At 45.8% G+C, this 22,990-nt stretch overlaps 1 protein-coding gene across 1 annotated transcript in view; it reads left to right on the forward strand.

Moving 5' to 3' along the window:
- Positions 1-22,990, forward strand: part of CUNH16orf89 (chromosome unknown C16orf89 homolog) — a 124,791-nt gene that overhangs the window by 46,087 nt on the left and 55,714 nt on the right. Inside the window, exon 2 of the mRNA XM_073645746.1 lies at positions 10,096-10,242. Within this exon, the coding sequence (XP_073501847.1) occupies positions 10,096-10,242 (147 nt within the window). The remainder of the gene's footprint in view (positions 1-10,095; positions 10,243-22,990) is intronic.

The raw sequence follows: 22,990 nt of genomic DNA on the forward strand, positions 1-22,990 counted from the left end.
CAGAGCCGATCAAAAGAGTGCTGCTTCTAGTCTCCTATGGAGACTACAGTAGCAAGCAAAAAGTGAAAAAAAAAAGTTTTAAAAAATATGAAAAAAAATATATATATAAAAGTTTAAATCACCCCCCCTTTCACCCCATTCAAAATAAAATTATAAAAAAAACAACCACATACACATATTTGGTATCACCGCATTCAGAATCGCCCGATCTATCAATATAAAAAAAGAATTAATCCGATTGGTAAATGACGTAATGAGAAAAAAATTCTAAACACCAGAATTACGTTTTTTGGTCGCCATAAAATTGCAATAAAATGCAATAACGGGCGATCAAAACATCGGATCTACCCCAAAATAGCATAAATAAAAACGTCAGCTCGGTGCGCAAAAAATAAGCCCTCACCTGGCCCCAGAGCCCAAAAAATGGAGACGCTACGGGTCTTGGAATATGGCACCATTTTTTTTTATTTTTTTTTACCAAACTTTTGAATTTTTTTTCACCACTTAAATAAAAAAGAACCTTTACATGTTTAGTGTCTACGAACTTGTAATGACCTGGAGAATAATAATGGCTGGTCAGTTTTAGCATTCAGTGAACGTGGTAAAAAAAATAAAAAAAACACCACAGTGGTATTGCACTTTTTTTGCAATTTCACAGAGCTTGGAATTTTTTTTACCGTTTTCCCGTACATGACATGGTAAAACTAGTAATGGCGTTGAAAAGTACAACTCGTACTGCAAAAAATAAGCCCTCACATGGCCATATTGACCAAAAAATAAAAACGCTATGGCTCTGGGAACAAGGGGAGCAAAAAACGAAAATGCAAAAACGGAAAATGCTCCGGGGCTTAAGGGGTTAAAGAGACATAGAGCAGGGCCACGGTAATGACAAATTCCCATTAGAAAGGAGAGAGTCTCCCATAGTGTTGGCCTATGCAGTGAATGCAAGGGCTGCCAAAAGTTTGGAGGCACTCCAATGCCCCTTGGAAGAGACCTGGAGGAGGGCCTCATAAAAGGAGCCGGCCTCCTATACTTGTAATGCCCATGCACTAAATGTATGGGCTGACAAACATTTACCCCTGGGGGTATACATTAACATACTGTATAAAAAAAATTTTTTACGGGCATCATAAACACCCTTTAAAAAAATTATGTTGGTGTTGCATCACGGACCACGGTCACCCTGGTGATATGGTGGTGGAGGATGAGGAGAAGGAGGAGGACAAGAGCAAATAGCCAAAATCAGGAAGCATATACCCATGTCTGGGTGTGAAAAGGTGCATGGGAATATACCTCCCAAGAAAAGGCATTGGATTTGAGTTTATGTTACTCTGCTATAATTCGGTGGTGTTGAGAAGTCTGGCCCAATCCAGCCCTTGTTCATTTTTATAAGAGTCAGCCTGTCAGCATTTTCAGTTGACAGGCAGATGCTCTTATCAGTTATAATTCCACCAGCGGCACTTAAAACCCGCTCTGATAAAACGCTGGCGGCAGGGCAGGCCAGGACCTCCAAGGCATAGAGAGCCAGTTCATTCCACGGATCCAGCTTGGATGCCCAATAATTATAAGGCACAGCAGAATCACGGAGAACGTTCGTACAGTCGGCAAGGTACTCCCTCAGCATCTTCCCAAACTTTGCACTCCTTGTGAGAGTACCCCGCGCCTCAGGGTCTGTGCGAGGGGAGGGGCTGAGAAAACTCTCCCAGAACTTTGACAGTATTCCCCTGCCTCTGCTGGATAGAAGTTGTGCCTCTCTCGCCTGTACTCCTTGGTTGTCCAATGAAGTGTGCCCTCTGCCGCCAGAGTTTTCAGCTGGGAATTTTTTTAATAATTCCGCAACAAGGGCCTTCTGATACAGCCCCATTTTGGTAGACCTGTCCGCCTCAGGAATAAGAGATATAAAGTTCTCCTTGTAGCGTGGGTCTAGAAGTGTCACCAACCAGTAATGACTGTCACCCAAAATTTTGAGAACGCGAGGGTCATGGGAAAGGCAGAGTAACATAAACTCAGCCATGCGTGCCAGAGTGCTAACGGGCAAGACTTCCTTGTGCTCACCGAGAGGATGACTGACCATGCTCTCCTCCTCCTCCTCCTCCTCTCTGTCCTCTGGCCATCCACGCTGAACAGACGGTATGACAGCTGTGCAGATAGTACCGTCTATAGTGCATAAAACTAGCTCCTGTCCTTCCTCCTCCTCCTCTTCCTCATTGTCACCCAATCCACGTTGGGATGAGATGAGGCTGGGCTGTGTGTAATTACCCTGTATGGTTCCTTGCTCCATCTCATCGTGCTCCACCTGCAATGCATCCTCTTTGATTGTGAACAGAGAACGTTTCAGAAGACAGAGAAGCGGGATGGTGACCCTAATTATGGCGTCATCGCCGCTCACCATCTTGGTGGAGTCCTCAAAGTTTTGGAGGATGGTACATATGTCTGACATCCATGTCCACTCCTGAGGTCTTATGTGTGGAGTCTGAACTGAATACCGATGGCAATTGCCCTCTTCTGCTCACAAATCCTTCCCAACATCTGCAGTGTAGAGTTCCAATGCGTGGGGACATCACACACCAGTCTGTTAGCCGGTAGCTGCAAATGCTGCTGAAACACGGCAAGGGCGGCTGAAGCTATAGCTGACTTTCTAAAATGGGCACACAGGCGGCGTACTTTAACAAGCAGATCCGGCATCTCCGGGTAGGATTTGAGAAACTGCTGAACCACGAGGTTAAGCACATGGGCCAGGCATGGTACGTGTGTGAGCTCGCCTCACCTCAGAGCCGCCACTAGGTTCCGGCCATTGTCACACATGACCATGCCAGGCAATAGGTTCAGTGGTGTGAGCCACAGATCTGCCTGCTCTTTCAGAGCTGTCCACAACTCTTCAGCATTGTGCGGTTTTTCACCTAAGCATATTAGCTTCACCACAGCCTGTTGCTGTTTGGCCGAGGCAGTGCTGCAGTGCTTACAGCTTGTGACTGATGTGGTCATTTCGTAGATGGAGGCTGAAGAGGAGGAGGAGGCTGAGGAGGATGAGATTCAGGAGCCATAGACCATGGGGGCAACCCTGATTGGCCTAGGGCCCGCAATCCTTGGCGTTGGGAGGACGTGTTCTGTCCCAAGTTCCGACTGGGTCCCGGCTTCCACTATGTTAACAAATTGTGTGCCGTCAGCGAGTTGTACCGTCCCTGCCCGCAAGCACTTGTCCACGTTTCCGTGGTTAGGTGCGTAACTGCGTTGTTGAGGGCACGGCTAATGTTTTGGGACATGTGCTTGTGTAATGCGGGGATGGCACACCAGGAGAAATAGTGGTGGCTGGGGATCGAGTACCGAGGGACGGCTGCCGCCATCAGGTTGCGGAATGCTTCCTTTTCCATGACCCTAAAAGGCAACATTTCAAGTGCAAGCAGTCGTGAAATGTGAGAATTTAGTAGTGTGGCCTGTGGGGCGTTGGCTGCATATTTGCGCTTGCGTTCCAAGGACTGGGTATGGACAACTGAACGCTGCGCTGGGACAAGGACATGGACGTGCTTCCTGATGCTGCTACTTGAGAGTGTGCAACGACAGGTGCCGGGCAAGAGGCATCTTCGCGTGCACCATGGACAGGAGATTGGCTTGCATGCACAACAGTGGATGAAGCAATGGTGCCACCCGCAGACTCTGTTGCTGGACCCTGGGGTTCGGCCCACAAAGTCGGGTGCTTTGCTGCCATGTGCCTGATCATGCTGGTGGTGGTCAGGCTGGTCGTTTTGCCACCCCTGCTGATGCTGGCCTGGCAGGTGGTGGAAATGGCCTTTTTGGGGTTATCGGCAGAGTCTTTAAAAAACAACCAGACTCAGGAAGACCTAACAGTTGTACTGGCAACTTCCTTCGTGTTGGTGTTACGGGGAACGGTTGCCTGCCTTCTGTCTGCGGCCACCACACTGCTTCTTCCTGCCTGTTGGGGTGCTCTGCCTCCCTCCCCCTGTGTGATGCTGTCCTCGCTCTGCATGTCCTCCTGCCAGGTTGGGTCAGTTACTATATCATCCACCACCTCGTCTTCCACTTCCGCACCCTGGTCCTCCTCCTGACTTTCTGGTAATTGTCTCATATCATCGTCCACCTCTTGTGACACTTTCCCACCGTCGCCTTCGTGTGACCGTGGCTGCTCAAATATTTGGGCATCGCTACATGCGATCTTCTCTTGCCCCGCTTCAAGTGGACCGGGCGAGAGGCCCTAATCTATAATTGGAAAAGTGAACAGCTCTTCAGAGTGTCCAAGTGTGGGATCAGTTGTCTCTGGGCACTCGGCATGGTGGAAGGAAGGAGGATCAGGGTGAGGAATATGCGGTCCAGACTCACGGCTACTGAGACTTGACCGTGTGGAAGACAGGGTGGTGGCTAAGTGACTGGAAGCATTATCCGCTATCCAACCAACAACCTTTTGACACTGCTCTGGGTTCAATAGTGGTGTGCTGCGGTCCCTAGGAATTGGGTCAGGAAGGTCGGGCGAGAAGATGTGGGTGTTTGTTGTGGCACAATTTCAGCTTGCCCACGGCCTTGTCCTCGGCCTCTGCATGCACCATGACCATCACGTCCAGTTCCTCATCCCTTGCCACGTGCCTTGCCCATTTTAAATGGAGGACAGTATCTTCCACGCTCACTACAAATGACTTAGTTTGGCGCAAACTTATATGTGATCCGTGTGACGGAGAAAACAGAGTACCTGGCCTGTAGGTAAGTAGTTTGAACAGCAAACTGGTGTGAATTGCTTCACTGAGACACTGAAAGAAATTTTTTATGGAGGCCAGAAATGGCAGCATTTTCTGACAACGTATATGTGATCCGTGTGACGGAGAAAACACAGTATTAAATAGCTGGATTTCTAGCGCTGTAATATGGAAAGGACCTGGCTGTATTCTGCACTGCCAACAAGCAAATGGCGCAGAAAAATTGTGTTCTCTGGATTGCTTTTTAAGCAAATAATGAGGATTAAGATCGAAAAAAAAAAGTATTCCTGGCTCCAGAGACCTGGGCCTTTGTATAGAAATATCTAACAGCAGCAGAAGGCAGAATTGGAATGGAGCCTCTTGTATTATATGCACTGCAGTCTGCTATATACACTGCCTGCCTATATACCCTGCCTGCCTGATATCTCTGCAGATGGATTAGTTAGTCCTCAAAAGGACTGTTTGTTAAAATGGATATGTGTAATGTACAGTTTTTCTCCCTACACTACCTAATATACAAGCAAATCTCTCCCTGATGCAGCAGCAGCTCTCCCTACACTGTCTGATCCGGAGTGACTGTGACGAGCACAGTGGCGCCAGGTCTGATATAGGCAACCATGGCTGCGGCATTACAATGAGTGGCAGGTAATCCCTGCATGTTGATTGGCAGTCTAAAGAGCGCCAAACATGCAGGGAGGGGACCCGACCTCCCGCTGAGCAACCCCGGAAATACTCGGCGAGCGCTGAACAGTGAGATGCTCGGGCGAGCACCGAGCAGTAGCGAGCATGCTCGCTCATCACTAATCATGGACATTTAATTCATTTGATGGCAGGTTTAAGAGGTGAAACAGAGTTATCCTGTCGGCTGCCCCGCAGGGTGCCAATGGGATTATTTGGTGTCCAGAGTTGTTATGCATGACAGCACATCACTAGATACACAGGCCAAGAGGATGCCTGTCAGTCTTCAATACACTGCTATATAGAAGTATAGTAGTGAATGATGCAAATCAGCAGTCACATGGTCACATCCCATAGTGAGACTTCTCTATATGAGATAGTTAAGGGGATAATTTCACAATTAACATTAGTCACATGATAGGCGATCAATGACCAATCATAAGCAGGTAGTTTTTTTATATACAGTACAGACCAAAAGTTTGGACACCTTCTCCTTTAAAGATTTTTCTGTATTTTCATGACTATGAAAATTGTACATTCACACTGAAGGCACCAAAACTATGAATTAACACATGTGGAATTATATTCTAGGTTCTTCAAAGTAGCCACCTTTTGCTTTGATGACTGCTTTGCACAATCTTGGCATTCTCTTGATGAGCTTCAAGAGGTAGCTATCCAAACATAAGCTGGCAGCAACATACTGGGAAAATAAGAGCACACCCCAACAATAGCTTAGTCCATGCTCAGTGTGAGACATGTATTGCTAAACAGTGTTAGTCAAGATTAACTGACTGCCACAGATGAGAGCTGAAAGCAGTCAGTTACTCACACTCAGGTCTGCTGTTCTCCAGCACCTGTCATCACTCGATAGTGAGCAGAGCAGACTGTTTGTCAATGCTTGTCTCACACTGAGCCAGTTCTAACTTATTGTTGAGGGGTGTTCTTCTTTCCCCAGTGTGTTGCTGCCTGCTTCTGATTGGCCAGAGTCAGAAAGAGGAAGAAGTACACGCCCCCATGTTCGATAACTGTTCGTGCACCAAAAGCGTGTCCTGCATGTCTGGCGCTATTTAGAGCACCAATCATGCAGTAATTGTCTGCCACTCACTGTAATTTCACAGCCATGGTGGTTGTGGCATTACAGTGGTTGCCCAAATCGATGGGAACAGTGCTCACAGTGAAACATGAAAAGCCGGCAATTCAGCAGCGGCATACACCGGTACCCGACAATTTAGAACAGAAAGAATAGAGTATCACACTTAGATTAGATAGATAGAAACATGTCAGTCACATATATAAGAAGTACAGTGACAGTGTTGCTTACTGTACTTGTCATTTAGTGTTAAAGGATTTATTTAAAAAAATATTAGTGTTTTCATGCACCGTCTCTTTAAAAAAGCCGGCCGGCAATTCAGCATCGGTACCGACAATTTATAACAGAAAGAATAGAGCATCACACATAGATTAGATACATAGAAACATGTCAGTCACATATAGAAGAAGTACAGTGATAGTGTTGATTACTGTACTTGTCATTTAGTGTTAAAATAAAGGATTTATTAAAAAAAAAATTGGCGTGGGGTTCGCCGTAATTTTAGTCTCTAGCGGAGGTTAAGCAGACGGCTGGGGCAGATGTTTGAAGCCTGAGAAGGGGGTAATACCCACGGAGCTTCCCAGGCTACTAATATCAGCCCCCAGCTGAATACCTAGCCTTTACTAGCTATTAAAATGGGGGACCCCCAAAAAAACGACGTGGGGTCCCCCCTATTTTAATAGCTAGCAAAGGCTAGGCAGACAGCTGGGGGCTGATATTAATAGCCCAGGAAGGGTGCCATGAATATTGGCCCCCTGCCAGGCTAGAAACACCAGCCGCCCCAGAATGGTGCATCCATAGGATGCGCCAATTCTGGTACTTAGCCTCGCTCTTCCCACTGCCCTGTAGTGGTGGCAGTGGGGTAATAGGGCTGGGGTTGATGTCAGCTTATAATGCCAGCTGACATCAAGCCCAAGTTAGTAATGGAGAGGCGTCTATAAGACACCCCCATTACTAACCCCATAGTCAAAGTTAAAAAAAAACACAAACACCCAGAATAAAGTCCTTTATTTGAAATAAACACACAATTCTTTATTGTTCTAAATTAAACCATACTTACCATCACGCCCATTCCAGCTGAAGCCAATGTCTTCTGCAATAAAAGTAAAATAATAAAACAACATCATCCTTACCTTGGTTCCCACGACAGCTTCAGCTCTGCTATATTGACATGACAGGCTGGATCGCAGCCGATGGCATGCTTGCGCTCTGTAGTGTCTCTGAAGGATGACAAGCTGGATGGCAGCGCTCAGCTGTGATCCAGCCTGTCATCTCAATGCCATCCCAGCGTGGGAGAATTCTCCTGCTGAAGCGCTGAGCGCAGGAGAGTTTTCCCACGCTGTCAGTGACGTGCATGAGGTGAGCCGAGTTCATTGGACATGACCTCGACTCATCTGGATGCCGTCACAGCGAGACATTGAGGAGCGCAAGCATGCCTGCGCTTCTCAGTGTCTGTGGCGTGGCAAGCTGGATGGCAGCTTTCGGCTGCGATCCAGCCTGTCATGTCAATGTAGCAGAGTTGAAGCTGTCGTGGGAACCATGGAAAGGTAAGGATGAGGTTGCTTTATTATTTTACTTTTATTGCAGGAGATCGTTGGCTTCAACTGGAATGGACATGATGGTAAGTATAGTTTAATTTAGAACATTAAAAAATTGTGTGTTTATTTCAATTAAAGGACTTTATTCTGGGTGTTTGTGTTTTTTTTAAACTTTGACTATGGGGTTAGTAATGGGGGTGTCTTATAGACGCCTCTCCATTACTAACCTGGGCTTGATGTCAGCTGGCATTATAAGCTGACATCAACCCCAGCCCTATTACCCCACTGCCACCGCTACAGGGCAGTGGGAAGAGCGAGGCTAAGTGCCAGAATTGGCGCATCCTATGGATGCGCCATTTCTGGGGCGGCTGACGGCTGGTGTTTCTAGCCTGGGAGGGGGCCAATATTCATGGCACCCTTCCTGGCTATTAATATCAGCCCCCAGCTGTCTGCCTAGCCTTTGCTAGCTATTAAAATAGGGGAGATAGTACGTCATTTTTTTGGGGGTCCCCCATTTTAATAGCTAGTAAAGGCTAGGTATTCAGCTGGGGGCTGATATTAGTAGCCTGGGAAGCTCCGTGGGTATTACCCCCTTCCCAGGCTTCAAACATCTGCCCCAGCCGTCTGCATAACCTCCGCTAGAGACTAAAATTACGGGGGACCCCACGTCATTTTTTTTGGGGTCCCCCATTTTATTAGCTAGTAAAGGCTAGGTATTCAGCTGGGGGCTGATATTAGTAGCCTGGGAAGCTCCATGGGTATTACCCCCTTCCCAGGCTTCAAACATCTGCCCCAGCCATCTGCTTAACCTCCGCTAGAGACTAAAATTACGGGGAACCCCACGCCAATTTTTTTTTTAATAAATCCTTTATTTTAACACTAAATGACAAGTACAGTAAACAACACTGTCACTATACTTCTTATATATGTGACTGACATGTTTCTATGTATCTAATCTATGTGTGATGCTCTATTCTTTCTGTTATAAATTGTCGGGTACCGATGCTGAATTGCCGGCCGGCTTTTTTAAAGAGACGGTGCTTGAAAACACTAATATTTTTTTTAATAAATCCTTTAACACTAAATGACAAGTACAGTAAGCAACACTGTCACTGTACGTCTTATATATGTGACTGACATGTTTCTATGTATCTAATCTATGTGTGATGCTTTATTCTTTCTGTTCTAAATTGTCGGGTACCGGTGTATGCCGCTGCTGAATTGCCGGCAGGCTTTTTTAAAGAGAGTGTCTTCTGAGCAGTTTGTCAGCTTTTCTGTGTTTCTATGTGTTTTTGTTTGCCTGCCATTGGTTTTAACGGTGTTCGACGGTGTTCGACGAACAATTCCACGAACATCCCGGTGTTCGACAAACCGAACCGAACCCGAACACTATGGGGGTGGCTCAACACTAATCATCACCCATCCTGTGGATAAACCAGTTTACATTCTAACTTATATATGGTTTCTTTGGGGTCAGAATTCCCATTATTTTCCATAATCATTGGGCAGACTTTGCATAAGCAACAAATAATTTTTGGAGCCCTGGAAGATTTGTCTTGCAACATGGGTGCTGCGGCGCTTCTGGGTCGCTCCTCCTGCTGGTGGGGTATCGCTTCAGTGGTTCGGCACATGGCACAGCACCTTTATGGTCAAGGACCCACTAAGAGGTTCACTGTGACGTGTCACTGGGCTTCATACAGTCTGATTAGGATGTTAACTGAGAACCTCATGTTCAATTTTGTATATTTTTGCTCAGCTGCAATAAGTCAATGATTAGGTTTTGGAGATGTGGTCCAAGTCTTTTTCTACAGTTTTGTTATATGAATAATAATGTTTTGATTTTACAAAGATTAAACGGTTATGTTCTATAAAAGTTACAGGCAAATGTGAACCTTTTTCATTTGAGCGTGTTTAATAGCAGCAGCAATCTTCTATGACTGCACACGGCATCAAACAATTCTTCAGAAAGCCATGTGAAGATATGCAGCCATCAATAAGATAGAATCCTACACTTTTCCATACTTTTTAATTGTAATTAGGAAGTTTCTGTAATGAGATGCAGATTTCTTTTCTCCTTTTATTTTAGAGCAGATTAAAGGCACACTTGAAAGAGTTGATGCAATGAAGTACCCATACGCTTCCTTACTGATGAAGAGGTTGAAAAATGTATTAAATGAAATACTTGATGAGACTTCCTACTTTACAAAGCTAAGAGACCCCACATACTTTGAAGGTAAGACATCTTTTTATACAAGATTGGCTTTTTTTTATAATATACTTGAGTCTAGGTTTTATAGAGCTTAATACTAGTGTTGAGCCACCCCCGTAGTGTTCGAGTTCGGTTCGGTTCGTCGAACACCCGTGTGTTCGCCGAACTGTTCGTCGAACACCTTCGAACACCGTTAAAACCAATGGCAGGCAAACAAAAACACATAGAAACACATAGAAAACACCTTCAAAGGTGTCCAAAAGCTGACAAACTGCTCAGAAGACACAACTAACACATGGCAAAGTGATAAGTACTTATAGTCATGCGAAAAGAAAAGAGGTGGAGGAGTAAAAGGAGGGGGAGACACAGATATAGGCATGTCATGCCCTTCTAAAATCCAAAAAGTGAGAAGCCGAGACGGCCAGTCCGCTCCTGCCCGTGCCACCTCCGTGTCGCCGGGTTTGTGCCAGAGCCGCGGTGAACCCTGACGGCCAGCCCCCCTCTCCCAATACTGGTGCCTGTCCGCTGGTGGGTCGAGAGAGCCCCCCTGTGGTGGAGGCAGCTCTAAGCTTTTTAATTTAAATTGTCCCTCTAATTTAAATGAATACACTTTAAATCCACTTACAAGGATCTATTGGAGGGCAAGTCTCATGCCAGCAGCCGCGTAATTCCAGCTCCAGTAGCGTCCACTAAAGCTGCTGCAGTTAAAAAGCTTTTATAAGGATCGAGCTCGGCTGTCCACCGCAAGGCATCCTAGTGCCAGTCCCAGCCCCTATGCCTTGGGGTGCCTCCTGAAGCTCTTCACTAAGTATCCCGTGGTCCCGAAGCATTTCCTTTGAAAAAATTAAGTGTCCAAACTACAGGTGGTGTAGCTTGCTTAACAGCCGGGATAATCCGCTGACTAGCAGACACTGCTACTAGGCACAAAGTATTTCCTGGGCTAGATGCAGTTAAAAATTTGTAAGTAGATACTCTCGTTGGATGCTGAGAAAGCATTCCATAGAGTCTCCTGGCACGCCATATATGATTCTCTTAAAAAGCTTAGGGTAGGGGTCTAGGGGACCCTTTTATAGCCAAAATCACGGCCCTGTATCACAATACGTCACCTAGGCTGAAGATAAATGGAACTGTAGCACCGAGGGCTCGGTTGCTACAGACGTATTGCACCTCACCCAGAGGTGTGATATCTCACTCTCAGATAAGGATGGAGTGTGGATCAGGACCCGACACCTGCATGCATTACACCACATTGCCGTGGGGCAGGGCGACCAATATGCCCCTGAGATGGGCACGACAGTCCCTGTCCCTGGCTGGAGTGGGGGGAGGGAACACTGAGGAAGGGGAACCCTGCAGTGCAGGAGCAGGGAGGAAGCAGTTGATGGGTGCATTGAGAAGGGAGTATAAAAGGTGGGCACCATCTTAGTTCAGTGCAGAGAAGTCTGAGCAGAAGTGGCAGGGAGCAGGGGCTCTGCATGAGCTCTGCTCCGGAGGCGGGCCTAGTAACAGAGGCCCAGGCCTGCAAGAGGGAGAAGGAAGGAAGAGGAGCGGAGAAGGCTCCAGGAACGAGGAATGAAGGGATCCCAGGGGTGCGGACGGGCGAGTCGCCACCACACGCCCGAATCCACCTGCGTGGAGGGGTCAGCCAAAGGGGGAGACCGGTCCCCGAACTAGTGGAGGCAGGAAACGACCCTCAGCTAGAAACCGGAGGCTCTGACATTTTATGTGGCGCAGCCCCTTGCTCCACCCGCTAGGAAGGCACCACATAGGGTCAGGGAAACTGGCGCCAAGTTTACCAAGAGGAGGCCCGAGGCAGCCGGACAGAAGTGTTGGTAAGAAAGGCCAGACAAAGGACACACAAAGGGGGTCCTGTGAAGCGCTCCAAAGTTATCTGGGAGTTGTCTGAGCCCCTCACCTGGTGAGCACAGTACGACGTGGGCAGCCGTTACCTGCAGACGTGGTCTGGATAATAAGAACTGTGAGTAAAGGCCCTGAACTGCATCACTGACTCCGTGTCGTTACTGCTGCTGCCCTGCACCATCACCCCCATCCTCCGCATACACTGCCCTGAGGCTATACTCCTCCCGTAGGGAGTTATGCTACGCTCTGCTGCACCCACAACACCAGCCTTAGCGGTCTGCCCTGTAGCGGCGGTTCACTCTGACCGCAATCCACGGGTGGCGTAGTCAGACATTTAAACATCAAAACCACATAAATAGTTCCGCCACTGGTTTGACCGCCCTGAGCCACGGAACCGGATCGCCGCCACGAAGACTACAACCACCAGCATCCACCAAAAAGGGTCCGGCTCCGGGTGTCCCAAGGCCCAGGGGGTGCGTCAGAACATTTTCATCACCTTTCACAATCACCAATGGGACAAGGCAGGGATGTCCTCTGTCCCCTCTCTTATACATCCTAGTGACGGAGCACCTGCTCTCATCAATTCGCCATAACCCCAATATTAGGTGGATTGAGGTGGGAGGCACCGAGTACAAGTGCTCTCTATTTGCTGATGATGTCCTAGTATATATCACTCAATCACATATATCCATCCCTGCTGTTATGGCTGAAATAGATCACTTTGTTACATGGTAAAATTTTAAAATCAATGCAGCGAAGTCTGAGGCCCTCGATGTCTCCCTCCCTAAATCCATATAGGATTCCATCCAGTCCAACTTTCCCTTTGCCTGGCCCTCACAGGGTATCAAATACTTAGGAATTCCTATTCATAGAGACCTCTCCCATCTATGTTATCTTAATTTTGGGCCCTTTATTGAACAATTCCATACAGACCACGGTTGGCAAGTTAGAACTGTAAGATTCACTACGTGAACCACTGGTGTTTTGTGGAAAAGCACATGTACACCGCGTTCCAAATTATTATGCAAAAAGTGTTTAGGAGTGATAAGGGAAGAATTTGTTTGTTTGTCAGTTAAACTCATTGATGGTGATGTGTGTCAGGGCTCTTTATATCACTGTAAGCAATTGCAGACACCTGTGCTAATTAGTTTGGCAGGTGTGTCCAATGAAAGGCAAGACTACTTAAGAAGGCTCTCTCACATTATTAAGCAGCCTACATTTTCTGCCAAAATGGGAAAGAAAAAGGATGTGTCGGCTGCTGAGAAGCAACAAATTGTGGAGTGTTTAGGTCAAGGCATGACTACAATCAACATTGTGCGATGATCAGGATGAAGTGTCTTGGCAATCAAGAAGTATGTAGCTGATTCACAGTACACACGTGTGTGTGCTGATAAGGGCAAATTGAGGACTCTTTCCTACAGGCAATTACGTCAGGTTGAAACAGCAGCGGCAAAAAAGCCTTGTCATAGCAGCAGACAAGTTTTTGAAGCTGCTTGTGCCTCCAACGTCCCCCGAACAACAAGATGCAGGGTCCTTCAGAGGTTTGCAGCTGTGCATATGCCATCCTGTCGACCTCCTCTATCCACTTCACACAAGCAGAAACGGCTCCAGTGGGCCAAACATTACATGAAGACTGATTTCAAAACTGTTTTGTTCACGGATGAGTGCCGTGCAGCGCTCGATGGTCCAGATGAATGGAGTGGAGGATGGCTGGTTGATGGACACCCCACGCAAACACGGCTACAGCGCCAACAAGGAGGAGGTGGAGTAATGTTTTGGGCTGGAATCATGGGGAGAGAGATTGTCGGCCCCTTTAGGATCCCTGAAGGCGCTAAAGATGAACTCCATAATGTATGTGGATTTTCTCAAACAGCACTTCCTGCCATGGTTCAAGAAGAAGAACCGTGTATTTCACAGCAAGATCATTTTTCTGCATGATAATGCACCATCTCATGCTGCACATAAAACATCTGCATCTCTGGCTGATATGGGCATAAAAGGGGACAAACTTATGGTGTGACCCCCATGCTCCCCTGACCTCTACCCCATTCAGAACCTTTGGAGCATCATTAAAAGGAGTGTCTATGATGGCGGGAGGCAGTTCACATCTAAGCAACAGCTCTGGGAGGGTATTCTGTCCTCATGCAAAACAATTGAAGCAGAAACCATCCAAAACCTGACAAATTCAATGGACGAGAGAGTTCAGAAGCTCCTTTCGAACAAGGGGTCCTATGTGAAAATGTAACATCACCTAGAATAAAGTTTTGAGTTGAAAACTGTTTGATTTCAGTTTCTAACAACCTGCTAATGCTTATAATTTCAAAAATGACCATTTTTTTGGTCTTTATTAAAATGAAAAGGTTGATCGAAAAGTTTGGGGGATCTAAGAGTGTGGCAACCCAGTAGTCATGATTACTTCGAATTCTGACAATATGAGGGTCATGCTGCAGGTAGTGCAGCAAGAAGGCACTTATGTGTCTTGCGCATCTCGGAGCCCCAAAATTATTTTCCGGGCTAGATGCAGCTAAAAATTATTTTTAATTTTAAATCTGGTGAAGCTTATTATAGATGGCCTAATAGGATCAGTGCTGCACACTGCTACAAAGCCCAAATTATTTTCCAGTCAAGATACAGATAAGCATGATTAGTAATTTGAAAGCTTAAAACGGTTGGTAGGGTGATTTTAACCAATCATCAAGCTTTTACTCTCCCCAGGATGACACAGGGGTAGAAAAGTCATTTCGGATCCATGATTTGTTCATCTTTATGAACGTGAGTCTGTCTACATTATCAGTGGAGAGCCGCGTGCGCTTATCTGTCAGCACACCACCAGCAGCGCTGAACACACGTTCAGACAGAACGCTGGCTGCGGGGCATGACAAGATCTCCAAGGCGTAAGTGGCTAGCTCCGGCCATTTATCCAGATTGGAAGCCCAAAAAGAGCAAGGGTCCAGTGACACAGTCGTGGCTTCAATGTTTACTTGGAGATACTCCTGTACCATCGTCTCTAGGCGTTGACTATGTGTCAGACTTCTTGTCTCCTGTGGCCTTGCAAAGGATGGGCTAAAAAAGTGGTGAAATGATTCCGCAAAATTGATGTTACCAGCAGATACTGTGGTTCTGTTACGGTTTGAGTGCTGAACACTTGACGGTCCCACGGTTGGCAAGTTGGAACTGTGAGATTCACTACGTGCACCACTGGTATTTTGTGGAAAAGCACATGTAAGATTCTGCAACAGTCTCTGCTGATACTCCTGCATGCGTGCATCCCTTTCTATGGCAGGAATAATTTCTGCAAATTTACTTTTGTACCGGGGATCTAACAGTGTGGCAACCCAGTAGTCAGGATTATTTCTAATTCTCACAATTCGAGGGTCATGTTGCAGGTAGTGCAGCAAGAAGGCACTCATGTGTGTTGCGCATCCAGGAGCACCAAGTCCCTGTTGTGTTGGTGGCGAGGTAGCAATCATGCTTCCTTCCTCTGTCCTCTCCCCCCAACCTCGCACAACAGAAATGTGATCAAGGTCTCCCTCATCTGATGAGTCTTCCATCAGTTCGTCCTCCACTTCTTCCTCGGCTCCTGCACCTTCCTCACTAGTTTGGCTGCTACCATGCGCCCTGGTAAAATCATCTCCCCCACCCTCACATGCCTGCCGCCTTGGTGCTGCCGACCGTCTGGACCTTGCAGATGTTAGCCCTTCCGCATACAACTCCTCCTCCTCTACTTCCTCCACCTCCTCTTGTGCCACCACCTGACTCCGAATTCTGTTTAACATGTGCTCCAGCATGTAAATCACCGGAATAGTCATGCTGATAATGGCATCGTCAGCACTAAACATCTTCGTCGCCATTTCAAAACTGTGCAGAAGGGTGCATAGGTCCCTGATCTGAGACCACTCCTCCAGCGTGATTTGCCCCACCTCTGAATCTCGTTGGCCCAGGCTATACGTCAGAACGTATTGCACCAGGGCTTGTCGGTGCTGCCACAGTCGCTGCAACATGTGCAGAGTTGAATTCCACCGGGTAGGCACATCGCATTTTAGCCGGTGAAGTGGCAGGCCCAACGACTTCTGTAGAGATGTAAGTCGCTGAGCTGCGGGATGCGAACGGCGGAAGTGAGCACACAGCGACCGTGCCCTCTGCAGAAGGCCATCTAGTCTGGGATAGTGGGCTAAAAATTGCTGGACAACCAGGTTCAACACGTGAGCCATACAAGGCACGTGTGTGACATTGCCCCGGCGAAGGGCCGCACCCAGGTTTGCAGCATTGTCGCACACGGCCTTCCCTGGTTTCAGGTCCAGTGGAGACAACCATTCATGAAATTGGTTCTCCAGAGCTGACCACAACTCCTCAGCTGTGTGACTCACATTTCCCAGACATTTCAATGTAAAAACCGCCTGATGACGTTGAGCCCTACTGCCAGCATAGTAAAGAGGTGTGCAGGATCCCTTCTGCGCAGTTAGAAAGCTTGTGGCATGACCAGACAGGCTTTGGGTGCAGGTGGAAGACCGAGAGGAGGTTGAGGAGGCAGAAGCAGTGGAGGAAAAATGACATAAAGAGGATTGACGCACAACTCGTGGGGACGGCAAGACTTGGACAGCAGCCCCTTGTCCTGCTGTCACCATAGTTACCCAGTGCCCAGTCAGCGACATGTAACGCCCCTGTCCATGCCTACTCGTCCAAGTGTCTGTGGTGAAATGCACCCTGTCACACACAGAGTTTCTCAAAGAAGCGGTGATGTTGTGTGCGACATGCTGGTGGAGCGCAGGCACACCTTTCTTTGAGAAGTAGTGCCGACTGGGCATCTGGTACTGGGGCACTGCGACGGACATAAGGTCTCGAAAATCCTCTGTGTCCACCAGGCGGAAAGGCAGCATTTCTGTAGCCAAGAGCTTGCAGATGGTGAAATTCAACCTCTTAGCTTTCTCATGGCTAGGAGGAAATGGTCTTTTACTTGTCCACATCTGAGGGACCGAGGGCTGGCTATTGTGCTTAGACGGGGTTGATAAGGGTGTCCCCGGCAAACTGACGGTCTGTGAGGAAGATGCAGGCGGACATGTTAGGTTGCCTTGATCCAAAGGTGGTGCTATCGATGTCGGACAGCGCTCAAGACCAGCTGGTGTTACCACCTCCAAAGAAAATGATGACCTGCCAATCACGCTGGCTGTTGCGGGTAAAGAGGTGGCAGGTCTGCGCCCCAAAACAGGTGTGACTGCTGTCCCCCCAGTCACAGAGGATGAAGAGGCCGCGGATGCACAAGATATGGCAGACGGTGGTTGGCCCGGCCGGCTAGACCGCATTGTAGCACACTGAGCTTCCCACTGCAACTTATGCTTCATGTCCATGTGCCGGTTCATGCATGAAGTACTCAAACTATGTATTTTTTGGCCTCTACTTAGCTTTTGCTGACAAATGTTACAGATAACACGAGTTGGGTCATCTTTATCGATCTGAAAAAATGCCCAGGCTATGCAAGGCTTAGCACCCATGCGACCTGAAGAGCCACCACGACTTGTGGTGAGAGGCAGAGTTGTGTTTGAGGATGCAGTTGTTGACGTGCTTCCAGTACTACGTCTCTGTCCAGGAAGGCGCAACCTGACCTCGTCGTCACTAGCATCTTCCTCCACCTCCTCTGCTGACCTCATCTCTTGGCTGACTGTGGGTTGACAGTAAGTGGGATCTCCGACCTCATCATCATCACCCTGTGCGTTATCACACCCGTCGTCCTCAGAGCCAACCTGTTCCTGCCCTGACAAAAAACTAAAGTTGTCGCTCCAATCAGGTATTTGAGTCTTATCATCGTCTTCCTCATTGTCTCCACCAACAGGAGTTACAGTTTGGGAATGAGGGTCTACATTATGGTCAGAACCTTCTGCGTCTGGTCCTGGATCCGACTCATAAAGATTCTGGGCATCAGTGCAGATCATTTCCTCGTCTGGATTCACAGAAGCGCTGGAGTCGACCTCTGATTCCCAGGCTATAGTATGAGTAAACAGCTCTGCAGACTCAACCATCTGTTCTACCTCATACTCAGACGGGCAGCTGGAGATTTGGGAGCTGTGAGGAAGCAAGTGCGATTTGGGTGACACCTTTGAGGACTGGAGTATTTGTGATGTTGAAGTTGATGTGGAGGAGAGCCCACTTAAAGGAGCACTTGATATCCGTTGAAGCACCTGCTGTTTTTGTGCCTCATCTGGAATTTGTAGCGATTGGCGTGGCCGTAAGAAAGGGATCTTATCACATTGTCCGCTAAAAGAAGTAGACATTTTAGTTTGGCTGGAAGATGGTCTTTCTTCTGCACCTACCCCACGGACACAACCTTTTTTCCCCTTCCCAACACGCCTATTCCCCTTTCCACCAGCAGCAGGCCTTTTTCCACTCATTTTGGTGGTTAACTAATTCACAACTCTGGAGTTGTTTGCACAAAAAAACAATGGATGGTAACGGAGCAGAGCTGAGTGGCCAAACTGTGGTATTAGGCCAAAACTATTGGCGGGGTTAGATGCAGAAAAAAATTATTTTTAATTTGCAACCTGATGGAGGTCAGTATAGATGGACTAATAGACCAAGTCCCACACACCGCTAGAAGCCCAAATATTTTTTCAGAGCTAGATGCAGAAATTTTTTTTATTCAATTTGCAACCTGGTGGAGGTCAGTATAGATGGACTAATAGACCAAGTCCCACACACTGCTAGAAGCCCAAATATTTTTTCAGAGCTAGATGCAGAAAAAAATTATTTTTAATTTGCAACCTGATGGAGGTCAGTATAGATGGACTAATAGACCAAGTCCCACACACTGCTAGAAGCCCAAATATTTTTTCAGAGCTAGATGCAGAAAAAAATTATTTTTAATTTGCAACCTGATGGAGGTCAGTATAGATGGACTAATAGAACAAGTCCCACACGCTGCTAGAATCCCAAATATTTTTTCAGAGATAAATGAAGAAAAAAATTATTTTTAATTTGCAACCTGATGGAGGTCAGTATAGATGGACTAATAGACCAAGTCCCACACACTGCTAGAAGCCCAAATATTTTTTCAGAGCTAGATGCAGAAAAAAAATATTTTTAATTTGCAACCTGATGGAGGTCAGTATAGATGGACTAATAGACCAAGTCCCACACACCGCTAGAAGCCCAAATATTTTTTCAGAGCTAGATGCAGAAAAAAATTATATTCAATTTGCAACCTGCTGGAGGTCAGTATAGAAGGACTAATAGAACAAGTCCCACACACTGCTAGAAGCCCAAATATTTTTTCAGAGCTAAATGAAGAAAAAAATTATTTTTAATTTGCAACCTGATGGAGGTCAGTATAGATGGACTAATAGACCAAGTCCCACACACTGCTAGAAGCCCAAATATTTTTTCAGAGCTAGATGCAGAAAAAAATTATTTTTAATTTGCAACCTGATGGAGGTCAGTATAGATGGACTAATAGACCAAGTCCCACACACCGCTAGAAGCCCAAATATTTTTTCAGAGCTAGATGCAGAAAATTTTTTTATTCAATTTGCAACCTGATGGAGGTCAGTATAGATGGACTAATAGACCAAGTCCCACACACTGCTAGAAGCCCAAATATTTTTTCAGAGCTAGATGCAGAAAAAAATTATTTTTAATTTGCAACCTGATGGAGGTCAGTATAGATGGACTAATAGACCAAGTCCCACACACTGCTAGAAGCCCAAATATTTTTTCAGAGCTAGATGCAGAAAAAAATTATTTTTAATTTGCAACCTGATGGAGGTCAGTATACATGGACTAATAGAACAAGTCCCACACGCTGCTAGAAGCCCAAATATTTTTTCAGAGATAAATGAAGAAAAAAATTATTTTTAATTTGCAACCTGATGGAGGTCAGTATAGATGGACTAATAGACCAAGTCCCACACACTGCTAGAAGCCCAAATATTTTTTCAGAGCTAGATGCAGAAAAAAATTATTTTTAATTTGCAACCTGATGGAGGTCAGTATAGATGGACTAATAGACCAAGTCCCACACACCGCTAGAAGCCCAAATATTTTTTCAGAGCTAGATGCAGAAAAAAATTATATTCAATTTGCAACCTGCTGGAGGTCAGTATAGAAGGACTAATAGAACAAGTCCCACACACTGCTAGAAGCCCAAATATTTTTTCAGAGCTAAATGAAGAAAAAAATTATTTTTAATTTGCAACCTGATGGAGGTCAGTATAGATGGACTAATAGACCAAGTCCCACACACTGCTAGAAGCCCAAATATTTTTTCAGAGCTAGATGCAGAAAAAAATTATTTTTAATTTGCAACCTGATGGAGGTCAGTATAGATGGACTAATAGACCAAGTCCCACACACCGCTAGAAGCCCAAATATTTTTTCAGAGCTAGATGCAGAAAATTTTTTTATTCAATTTGCAACCTGATGGAGGTCAGTATAGATGGACTAATAGACCAAGTCCCACACACTGCTAGAAGCCCAAATATTTTTTCAGAGCTAGATGCAGAAAAAAATTATTTTTAATTTGCAACCTGATGGAGGTCAGTATAGATGGACTAATAGACCAAGTCCCACACACTGCTAGAAGCCCAAATATTTTTTCAGAGCTAGATGCAGAAAAAAATTATTTTTAATTTGCAACCTGATGGAGGTCAGTATAGATGGACTAATAGAACAAGTCCCACACGCTGCTAGAAGCCCAAATATTTTTTCAGAGATAAATGAAGAAAAAAATTATTTTTAATTTGCAACCTGATGGAGGTCAGTATAGATGGACTAATAGACCAAGTCCCACACACTGCTAGAAGCCCAAATATTTTTTCAGAGCTAGATGCAGAAAAAAATTATTTTTAATTTGCAACCTGATGGAGGTCAGTATAGATGGACTAATAGACCAAGTCCCACACACCGCTAGAAGCCCAAATATTTTTTCAGAGCTAGATGCAGAAAAAAATTATATTCAATTTGCAACCTGCTGGAGGTCAGTATAGAAGGACTAATAGAACAAGTCCCACACACTGCTAGAAGCCCAAATATTTTTTCAGAGCTAAATGAAGAAAAAAATTATTTTTAATTTGCAACCTGATGGAGGTCAGTATAGATGGACTAATAGACCAAGTCCCACACACTGCTAGAAGCCCAAATATTTTTTCAGAGCTAGATGCAGAAAAAAATTATATTCAGTTTGCAACCTGATGGAGGTCAGTATAGATGGACTAATAGAATGATGCTATGCCCAAAAGATTTTACTTCACTAGGTGCAGTAAAAAAATTGGTATTCTATACACAGGTGGTATATCTTGCAACACAGATAGGCTACTCCACTGACTAACACACCCTGCAATAGGCCAAAAAGGATTAGCTTTGCTAGATTCAGCCAAATGCTGTGAAAAAAACTTGCACAGCACTGGCACAGACCTGCCTGGCAAAAACTGATAGGAACTGATGTAACCTAGTCCTGAAAAGGACTCCAATTACAATTAGTCTTTACTCCCACAATCTATCTATTTAAGAGCACAGACCTGCCTGATAAAAGTCGTAGGAAATGCTGTAACCTAGTCCTTAAAAGGACTGCAATCACAACTATTCCCTACTCCCAAGCTATCTGTATATTTGTGCGAAAATTGGCTTGAAATTAACAAGGTATAGCGCACACAGCAACAGCGGTGCCGTCTAACACGCAGCTGCAGCAGTGAGAAAATGGTGGCGACGGGGAAAATGGCTTGGTCTTATAGGGCAAGGACATGTGACATACACTGCCAATGACACATGCCCTTGCTTGTGTGAAAAAAAGCACTTCGCTCCGTGTGTGCGCTGCTGATAGGCTGACAGATTGCACCTCCCCACTGCAAATGCGGGAAAGAGAAAAAAAAATGGAGATCTTCATTGTTCCTGCAGAGATCCATCCCCTGCCCCTCCCCCCGCCCCGCTGTACACTCAAACTGCGTATTAACATTAATTTTCATCATTACTGAGAAAAAATCCAGTTATGATTTTGGTGCACGAACAGTTATCGAACATAACCTCGAACAGCCGAATTTTTCTCAAATTGTTCGTGTTCGCCGATCGGCTCGAACACCGCCCAAAACAGCTCGAATTTGAGATTGGCGAACAGTTCGAGTAGAACAACGCTCATCTCTACTTAATACATTGAAACCATTTGGTTAGATGATAACATTTTCAGTAAAAAAATTTGTACTTTTTGTACTTTCTTAATCTTGGCCGACATTTCATAGATACAGTTATATGAAAAAGTTTGGGCACCCCTATTAATCTTAAGCTTAATGTTTTATAAAAATTAGTGTTTTTGCAACAGCTATTTCAGTTTGATATATGTAATTACTGTTGGACACAGTAATGTTAATGCTTTGAAATGAGGTTTATTGCACTAACAGAAAATGTGCAATCTGCATTCAAACAAAATTTGACAGGTGCATAAGTATGGGCACCTCACCAGAAAAGTGACATTAATATTTACTAGATCCTCCTTTTGCAAAAATAACAGCCTCTAGTCGCTTCCTGTAGCTTTTAATGATTTCCTGGATCCTGGGTGAAGGTATTTTTGACCATTCCTCTTTACAAAACAATTCCAGTTCAGTTAAGTTTCATGGTCGCCGAGCATGGACAGCCCTCTTCAAATGATCCCACAGATGTTCAATGATATTCAGGTCTGGGGACTGGGATGGCCATTCCAGAACATTGTAATTGTTCCTCTGCATGAATGCCTGAGTAGATTTGGAGCGGTGTTTTGGATCATTGTCTTGCTGAAAGATCCATCCCCTGCGTAACTTCAACTTTGTCACTGATTCTTGAACATTATTGTCAAGAATCTGCTGATACTGAGTGGAATCCATGCGTCCCTCAACTTTAACAAGATTTCCGGTGCCGGCATTGGCCACACAGCCCCAAAGCATGATGGAACCTCCACCAAATT

The sequence above is a fragment of the Phyllobates terribilis genome, unplaced genomic scaffold, assembly GCF_046119375.1.
Source record: "Phyllobates terribilis strain yellow unplaced genomic scaffold, ASM4611937v1 Scaffold_9__5_contigs__length_417890890, whole genome shotgun sequence".
In the NCBI taxonomy this organism is placed as follows: Eukaryota; Metazoa; Chordata; class Amphibia; order Anura; family Dendrobatidae; genus Phyllobates; species Phyllobates terribilis.